The sequence below is a fragment of the Pinus tabuliformis genome, chromosome X, assembly GCF_031772625.1.
Source record: "Pinus tabuliformis cultivar Carrire ecotype Pingquan chromosome X, CPIR1, whole genome shotgun sequence".
Lineage (NCBI taxonomy): Eukaryota > Viridiplantae > Streptophyta > Pinopsida > Pinales > Pinaceae > Pinus > Pinus tabuliformis.
The window spans coordinates 1,133,764,627-1,133,774,285 of NC_142308.1; the positions used below are offsets into that span (position 1 = coordinate 1,133,764,627).

At 36.8% G+C, this 9,659-nt stretch overlaps 1 protein-coding gene across 1 annotated transcript; it reads right to left on the reverse strand.

Moving 5' to 3' along the window:
* Window positions 1-8,120: 8,120 nt before the first annotated feature.
* Window positions 8,121-8,684, reverse strand: LOC149143836 (uncharacterized). The gene has a single exon (XM_089451957.1). The coding sequence runs from the start codon at window positions 8,682-8,684 to the stop codon at window positions 8,121-8,123; it is 564 nt and encodes a 187-aa protein (XP_089308083.1).
* Between the last annotated feature and the right edge of the window lie 975 nt (window positions 8,685-9,659).

The window sequence follows — 9,659 nt, forward strand, 5'->3', positions numbered from 1 at the left end:
TTTTTATTTTAATTTTATTTCACTTAAGTCACTTTTGGGAATTTTCCTCCAATTAATTATTTTTCCTTAATTAAATAACTAATTAAAGTCATTTTTAATTAAGAAAAATGGTAAATTTCCCACCATACTCTCTACGACCACTAGAAGTCACTTCTCAGCATCTCATCCTATAGATCTTCTCATTTTGGTTCCAACAAGCTATTACACTGAGGTGTTCCATCAAATAATCTTCTTGGAACACCACCTCAAGCATAATTAATTAAGTTAGGCCCCATAATAATGCTATTTTTTTTTAAGTTGTCAGAATACAACAGAATGAAAGGCAAACTATGCGGATGATGGAATATACCAAGCGAATGCCATCGGACCTCATAAAACTCCTCAAAACCCCATGAAGCACCTCCAAAAGCCCCTGGGCCCACTGATGAAGTAAATCTGCACCTATGACCTGTCTACCCCGGCCCTGAAAGTCCATCCTAACCATGCCATGAGGAACACCAAAAAAAGGGACATTACAACGAATTTGGATGTTTTGGATGAGAATTTTGATGTTTGGATAAATTCACTGTCTCTCTTAGAGCTTCCTTTGGCATTGTTATGGATGATATATTCTTCATTATCTTCTAAGTTATATTATAATTCCTTAATTATAAATATTCTTAGTTTCATTTAATTATTATAGAATAGTTTTAGAAAAGCTATGGATAAGAGAGATTTTTTCCATAAGTAAAATGCAAAGCTGCCTTGAAAAACATGAGATATTTGTGGAATAAATCATGAGAGTTTTAGGGAATAAATCAGGGAGTGATTTAGGGATCTAGGAAAATCTATTTTTCTTCAAAAATTGAATTTAGTCAATGTAAGCCTAGGGGAAAAGCTAATGGCCAGATGAATGTGAGATCAGACCAAGAGAGGAATGAATACTTCTGTAATTGTTCTATAATTATATGGACATGATTTTATTAATGAAAGGAATTTTCATTATGTTCACAAATTGTCTGGTGTGTCTATGTGATTGATAATAGTTCTAATTTGTGCATGCTCTAGAATTCACTGTTGTGTGATCTAGAGAAGGTGAATTTGCAGGAAAAGTCAAATTTTCTTGCATCGAGTGGTATATTTTGTTAATGTCTAATGCATAAAATATTGTCTCATAATTTTTAATGTTGCCTAATTGATGAAATATTGTCTAGAAATTGTAACTATTGGGAAATTTTGCATGTATTACTCATAGATAGTGAATGAATGAATGTTCCTAAAGGGTTTGTAGCATATGCATCCTTGAACCGCCATTAAAATTGTCATCAAAGTATAAATATCTAGAACTATTATGGAGCTACTTCCATTAAGGGTTGTGAAGCCACTTCTAAGACTCCTTAAAGAGCGAGTTGCCATATTGAGATCATCTTTGACTCCAATTCTCCCAATTTTTAGGCATTGGTCTTAAATCCTGGTGATCACTCAAAAATCACGAATTTCCATCTCTTTTCACCTTCTTTTCCTCGTCCCTTTAAGAATAAGGAGGCCTCTCTATGGCTTGGTGAGAAATTTAATGAAGGAGGACATTTTGAATTTCATTTGGATAGAACTCTTTCCTTCTGTCTCCTCTAGTGATCCTCAGGTTTTGGTGGTTTTCCCATGGTGGAATCCCTAGAATTTGATGCCCTATGCATCACATCAAGAGGGAACCCTAGAAGCCAATCCTTCAACTTGGGGATTTCTTTTGAAGGCATTTTCTTTAGTGCTCATTGGAGTAAATCATTAATTTCCTTTTCTCTTCTCTTTAGTGCATGCGGTGTAGCAGGATGACAGGTACCAACAACTTAAGCACATGTGATAGCAGTAGGGTACAGGTTAACAGGATGTGGATTATCATCTCACATCAGATGGCTTGGTGAGATTTAGGAATATGATCTATGTGTCAGACAACAATGATCTCGAGAAGCTTATATTGAGGGAATTCCATGTCAAGCCATATTCAAGTCACCCAGGATATCCAAAGACTCTAAGAGTTGTGAATAAGTTCTATTATTGGCTGAATCTGAAGAAAGATGTGGCTGAGTTCATTGCAAGGTGTTTGGACTTTCAACAAGTGAAGGTATTGTGTAAGCATCTAGTTGGTTTGTTGCAACCTATTCCTATTACGAAATGGAAATGGGAGGTAATTTCCATGGATTTCTTCATAGGTTTGACAAATTCATCTAGACAAAATTATTCCATCATGGTTATGGTTGATAGGTAGACCAAGGTAGCTCACTTCATTCCAATGAAGTCTACTAATTCATCTAGTGAGGTAGCTCAGGTCTTCATTAGGGAGATAGTGAGATTGCATGGTGTTCCCAAGAAGATTTTATCATACACAGATGCTAAGTTCACTTATGGGTTTTGGAAGGAGTTATTTGCATGTTTTGGGATAGAGTTGGATTTCGATACATCTTATCATCAGCAGAAAGATGGATAGACAGAGAGGGTCAACAAGATTCTTGAGGACATGTTGTGGATGTATGTCATGCATCAATAAAGGAAGTGGGAGGAGTATCTTACACTGGTATATTTTTCTTATAACAATGGATATTAGAAGTCCTTGAGGATGAGTCTGTTTGAGGCTCTTTATGGGCGGAGTTGTAATACTCCCATCAGATGGAGTGATCCAGTGAACAAGGTAGTGATTGGACCAGACATGTTGGTAGAGATTGAACAAGAAATGCAAGTTATCAAGAATAATCTAAAGGTAAGACAAGACAAGAAAAATATTTATGTAGATCAACACAGGGAATTTAAGGAGTTTCAGGTTGGGGAGCATGTGTACTTGTGCATCAATCCCATGAAGATATCCTTGAGGATTGGATCACGTGCCAAGTTGGTACCTCGGAATTGCAGGCCTTTTGAGATCATTGAGAGGATTGAACCAGTGGCCTACAGGCTTGCACTGTGCCAACAGTGAAAGTCTGTGATTTTTTCCATGATTCATTGCTCAAAATATATGTGAAGCATGTTGATCATGTGATTGACTAGTCTGTATTACAAGTGGAACCAGAAGAATAATTTCGGTTGAAACCTTAGTGCACATTGCAGCGGAAACAACTCATGCTCCAGAACCGGGTAATCGAGCAAGTTAAAGGGTAGTGGAAGCACTTTGGGCCCGAAGAAGCTACATGGGAGATGGTTGATCAGATGCAAGATATGTATCATTCATTATTTGTTGGTTCAAGCAAACGGGTTTTGGTATATGTAAATTTCCATGTATTGTTTTTATTGTAAATACCACAATAAGCTATATTATCAAGCTCCAATAAGTGGTATGTTTGTTTTGTTTTTCAGAAGGATGCCATTTGTAAGTACTACATCACGCTATGTTATAAAGCTTCATGGGCAGTATGTTTTTTTTCAGCGGTTTTCATGGTCATAGGTGTCATAGAACATCGACAATGGTGTTATCCCAAGGGGTAGGTGTTTGTAACAACCCCGGGTTAAAATTTCATGTAATAAAGGATAATAAAGGAAAAATAAGACCAAGGTCACGGGACACATATTCCAAGATGAATGTTGGGAAAAGCAATATAGTGGGCATCACTTTTGATTTATTATGGCTAAGGAAATTGGCAAAGGAATTGGAAAGGAAAAATGCAACAATTGGCATTTATTTATTAAAATAGGAGAAAAGGGAGACGAAGGGTCACATATTTGCATGAGAGGGAAATTGAACGAAAATGAAGAAAATAGAGGCTTGAATGATAAAAAGGCTTATGAGGATCAGTTCACATCTTTTTTCAGTTCTAGTTTTAGCTCCCATTCACTATTGCACACTTAGAGCATTCTTGGAGCACTCTAGCATTGGAGAAAAGAAGACAAAGGAAGGACAAGGAAAATAAAGAAAGGAGAAGGACAAGCAAGGAAGGTTGGATCAAGCGGCTTTAGTAGGAAGATTTTATAGGTAATAAGTTGCATGTGTGAATTCCTAGAGGAGGTTTGAATTCATGGTACATGCATTTTTTCATTTGGTTTATTTGTTGTCATTGGCATGGGTTTTGCCTAACTTTGACAGTGGTTTCAACCTTGCCTTGCCATTTCCTAGATAGCCATGGTGTGAGGGGATTTATTTCTTAGTTGAGCTTTGGATTACTAGAAGGTTTTGGAACCGTGTGAGGTGGTCTGAGGAAAATTTCCAAGGGTTGGGGTGGAGATGATTTTCTCCAGGAAGCCCTCGAAAGGTGGGTGGAGACAGGAAAATTCCTCAAGGTATGGTGCAGGAATTTTGAGGCATCTAATCGTGTTTTGGTTTTGTGATCTCTTGACTGGTTTTGGTGAGATCGCGGTAGTTTGAGGGTGGAGGTGGTTTAACCTCTAGATTCCCTTGGTTTTTTATCTCTTGGTTTATCCCATGAGATCCCACATTCATGCTTGAAATATAGCACGTGGGTGATTGGCTGAAAGAAAGATTTGGTTCATCCCAATTAATGGTCGGGTAGTATGTGGAAGCATCTGACTTGGTTGGATTTGCATATGTAGTTAAGATTTATTTTCATAATGTGATTAATGAGCACATGTAGTTGTTATTATGTTAATTATATGGTAGATTTTCCATGGTTCTTATTCTAGTTATATGCTAGCTACAAGCATGGTTCTATGATGTGCTCTAGTTTTGGACCTTGCTCATGATTTGACATGCTAGTGATTGATTGATTAATGCATGGGCTAACAAGTGTTATTGAAACTATTGAGAGAGGGCATTAGACCTTCTTGATGATTCTTAGATGAGGTTCAAACTCTTAAGGTCATATATGCACTCATGACCTGTAAATCACATGTTCACCATATGTTTCACAAAATGACTGTCATCGTTAGTCCTGATTAGGTCAATTTTGTGTTCAAGTTTTGTATGGATATCTTGTTATTATGTTATTTATCATTTTGAGAAGTTACAGGAAGTTCTAGGAAGTGATCTAGAGGCTGGCTTGGAAAAGTGGCTCAAATCTTGGGACTGCACCCTATGAACTGGAGATTTTGGGTTATAACTATAGGGAAGGAGGCTTGCTCATGTGTTTGGAGGGATATAACTGCACCTTATCCTTGTCATGCATGTATTTGTGGCCTAGGTCAGTAAAAAAATAATCCAACTCATGGATTGGGCACTTGGAGTGGTTATTTATCTCCTGGGTTGTATTTAGTCCTTAAGGAAGGTGAGGAATGTTTAGGTTTATAGGCCCCACTTCCTTAACTAGAATTTGGAGGTCGGGTCATGTTATAGTGGCACTCTGCTTCACATTACCTTGGAGGGCTTTTAAAAATGGGTAAATGTAGGGTGGCGTGTTACAGAACTACCTATGGTTAGTATACCATCTACGTATAATACCACAAATAAGAGAATACTCCTATAGTAAAATGCAGATGAAGGAAAAACTCATCAATATATATATATATATATATATATATGAAAAATAAGATAGAATCATCTTGTCATAAATTGTAGACATTTGGATTAGAAATAAATCATAAGTATCAAAGGGAAAGAACGAAGGAATCCATCTTGGCATATCAATCTTGAGGGGCCGTATAAATGGATTTTTGAAGTTTGTACACCCTGGAAGAGTCATGAGAGAACCTCAATGGTTGTCCATGTAAATTTCTTCTTTTATATCCATATGAAGAAAGGAACTCATCATGTCCAACTAATGAACTTCCCAATATTGAACTACAACAATGGCTAATACTCATCCAAATCAAATCCATCTTTGCAAAATATAAAAAATACCTTACATAATTACAAAATACCTTTCTATAATTCTTTCTCTTCAATTAAATGATAACAATCACATGTAATAAAAAAGTGTAGATGTAAACTAATATGAAATAAGCAAGATTTTTATTAAATTATGTAAAATAAATAAATTATTATTCAATCTAGTAAAATATTTCAATATAATTATCAATTTTTTGGATTTCCATAAATCTTTGTACTGTCAATTTAACATAAATCCACTTAATAAAGAATACTTATAAGAATTGGACAAGTCATCAAACTAATCGACCTCAAAACTAGCAATGGGATACGAATTGGATCAGAACCGAGGAAAAAAGGTTAACTGATACACACACACACACAAATTTTGAGAAAAAAAAACATATGTATTCATGTGCATCCATATGAATCCAAACCATTATATAGAAATATGTAGAGTTTCTCATATAGGTCACAAGGGTACATATAACCAAAATAGCACCATGTGCAATCCATCTCTGAACCAAAAATACATCAACAAAAATGATCTAGATGGCCTCTAGAGTCCAAAAAAGATCATGCTACAACAAAAACCTACATATCATCAAACACATTGCATATATTTGAATCCTCATAATCAATATAACCTTCCAAGCATTAAAATAAGATGAAAAAAACTTAACATGTCAAATCGAGATTTTCTTTGAGCGTTCGGTACATTTTTACTAGGGTCATGAGAAGAGTTTGAAAATAAATGCCACCAACATCAAGATACATACAGGGCTTGGTTATCCTGATTAAATTCTAGATTTATACCCTCATACATGCTCCAATGAAAACATTGCAATCACCCCAATTGTTAGATCCTAAAAGTTGCTAAGTCTATTGAATTTTGAGTGGGCTTTAAAATTCTACTTTCTCTATATGAAATCCAATGAGGTTGCAACCACTCTCAAAAATCCTGAAATGATTAATAGTAATGATAAAAAATTTAAGTAAAATGATGAAAAAGAAAGATAAAGGAGAATGTAACTTTTACTTAAATACATAGCATATGTTTGGATATTAGGCTACCCAACACATAAATTATTTCCTTTTAAAAATAAAGTATTGTTATAAGGGTCCACAGTGGAATTCTACAAAACTATCTGGTTCCATACAGAAACATTAGAAGCATCAAATAAGGAAGGAATCCATCTTGGTATACCAAGGCCAAGGGGCCAATTGAGGACATAAAAATATTTTTGAAGTCTACACATCATGGAATATTTTTTATAGAACCTCATTGGCTACTCCATGCCACGGGGGATTCACTCAATGAACCTCTGACATATCACATGTGTTCGTGGCATACTAAACAATACCCTTAATTTGACTACATATTGGAAAATACCTCTAAAAATCACGTTATTTAACCCACTACCAATACAAACCCAATACACCTTCCCAATTTAAAAAACCCCTACTTTCACTAGATATTGTAAGTATCCATTTTTTCAACATTTTTTATACCCCTTTATATCTTTCCATTAATTTTCAACTCCATTTTTCATACTCGCCAATATAAAAACCCTTTACTCCTCTTTATATGCTCAATATATTATGTCATTTTTTCCTCAATATATATCCCTCAATATGAACGCATGTGGTATGGTATTGCTCCCCTAGTGAAACCCCCATTCTCTATGCAAATCCATTCTTCAAGATCACCATGAAGGAAGACACTCTTCATGTCAACTAATGAACTTCCCAACAGAACATGGCCAGAACATGGGGGCTTCGCTCAATGAACCTTTGACATATCACGTGCGTTCCTAGCATATTAAATAATACCCTTAATTTGACTACATATTGGAAAATACCTCTAAAAAACAAACTATTTAACCCCCTACCAAAATGAACCCAATAAAACTTCCCAATTTAAAAAACCCCTACTTTCACTAGATATTGTAGGCATCCATTTTTTTATTAACATTTTTATAGCTCCATTTTTTATGCTTTCCAATATAAAAACATTTTACCCCCCTATATATCCCCCAATATGAATGCACATGGTATAGTATTGCTCCCCCAACGAAGCTCCATGCCCAGACATTTTTTTTTTTTTTTTCAGAGAGAAAAAGCGATATTGTATTATATAGAGGATATATAATAAAACTAGATAGTTACAGAAAAAACAGCCCTTTGAAGCTGTGAGATCATGATCATGATAGGGACAGTCAACAATGGACCGTCAGTGTTGTTCAAGAAGGAAACAGTAAGCAGAGCAAAAGAAAAACATATACATCATCTATGAGAAAAGCATATAGAACTAGAATCATGGCAGATTGACATCCTAAAACACCAGAATATATACTAGTATTAAGAACAGAAGGGAGAAACTAGAGAGGGGGAGGGACAATCATAAACCGGGAATAGAGAAATCCTGGATAAAGCATGAGAAATCTCCATATATAACCTTCATGGACCAAGCGCCAGGTTCAAGTAGCAGGCCCTCCTTCGACAGTCTGTCCGCTTGCTGATTCTGAGCACGGAAAATGTGGTGTATGGAGCAATCCCTCAAGAGACCCCAAAAGAACTTGATTCTGTCCACCCAACCAGCCAGATGAGGGGCCAATAAATTGCAGGATCCTTTGACAAGATCAATCATAGATTTGGAGTCGCCAAAGATCGAAATAGACTGAATATCATAAAAGATGCAGAAAGCAAGTAGGCCCGCTAGAGCCCTTGCTTCAGCCAAACTGTTTGTGCCCTTTCCACTGTGCCAAGAGATAAAATATTGAAGCTCCTCGTCCATCAGTATGTGAAAACCACATCCACAGTTGTTTTGCTGCTCAGCACCGTCAAAGAAGGCTCTCGGGAATCCTGCAAGACAAACATCGTTCGCTTCTCTGTTGCGTCTCATCATACCGGGCAGCTTTTTAGGCACCGTGCCTCCACTTATGACACTGTGCCTACACATCATCTCCACTTATGACACTGTGCCTAAAAAGCTCCGTGCCCAGACATACTTATCCATTGATATAATATAAGAAAAATTTCTATAAATTCTTGTAAAAAATTATCCTTCTTAATCAATACAATGAATTTTTTTAAATATGATTATCACTATTATATTTCATAACTTTTATAACATTGTATAATATTTTTAATAATTTTAAATTATACAAATAAATGAATACATATCACTTGAATTTTAATAAATATTTTTAAATTTAATCACTATATAATAACATATAACATTGTTAATAAGACGAGAGTCGGCAGAGGAGCGATGGCAGGAATTCTTGAGCTTAGGGTTTCAGAAGACAGTTTTGATGCCGCCGCCGCCCCCAAACATCTGCTGGATATTGAAATGGCTCTAAGCCCAGCAGCGGGAGTCTCACAGCTCGAGGCTACCCACAGGATCTGGCCTGGATCATCTGATGAAAAGAAGAATACGGATTCGAACCAAAGCAATCGAAACTGGAGGTTTTGCCCCCCCACTGGTCTCGGATCGTTATCCTCAGGGCGGCCTTGGCCCCTCTTCAATGTCCGGGGATATATTTTTCAAAACAACCGATCCACACTGTTACATTTTGTTGCGCCCTCCTACGCGAATGATTTGCCCTGCGTCTGCATCAATGGGAAACAGAACCCTGTACCTCTGCCCCAAATCGATATACCGCGGGCCCGATCAACCGCGCTAGGGCAGTATGGCTTGGTTGAAGACCAAATAGGGGGCTGGACATTGGAACAGTTTTACCTGTGGTCTGAAGCGCCTCTGTCCTCGGCGGGGACAACGTTAAATACAGGGTATGCTCAGAGAGGCCAGTTTGACGCGGCCAGGAAGCTTATAAATGGAATACAGGAGGAATGTGTCGAACCCAAATCGATGACCGAGGCATCCCCCATAGCGGCATCCTCATCAGATCTACGTTTCCAAATCTTTATAAAGCCC

Excerpts from the sequence above, each read along its gene's own strand:
- LOC149143836 (XM_089451957.1), bottom strand. The coding sequence starts at position 8,684 with ATGATGTGTAGGCACAGTGTCATAAGTGGAGGCACGGTGCCTAAAAAG.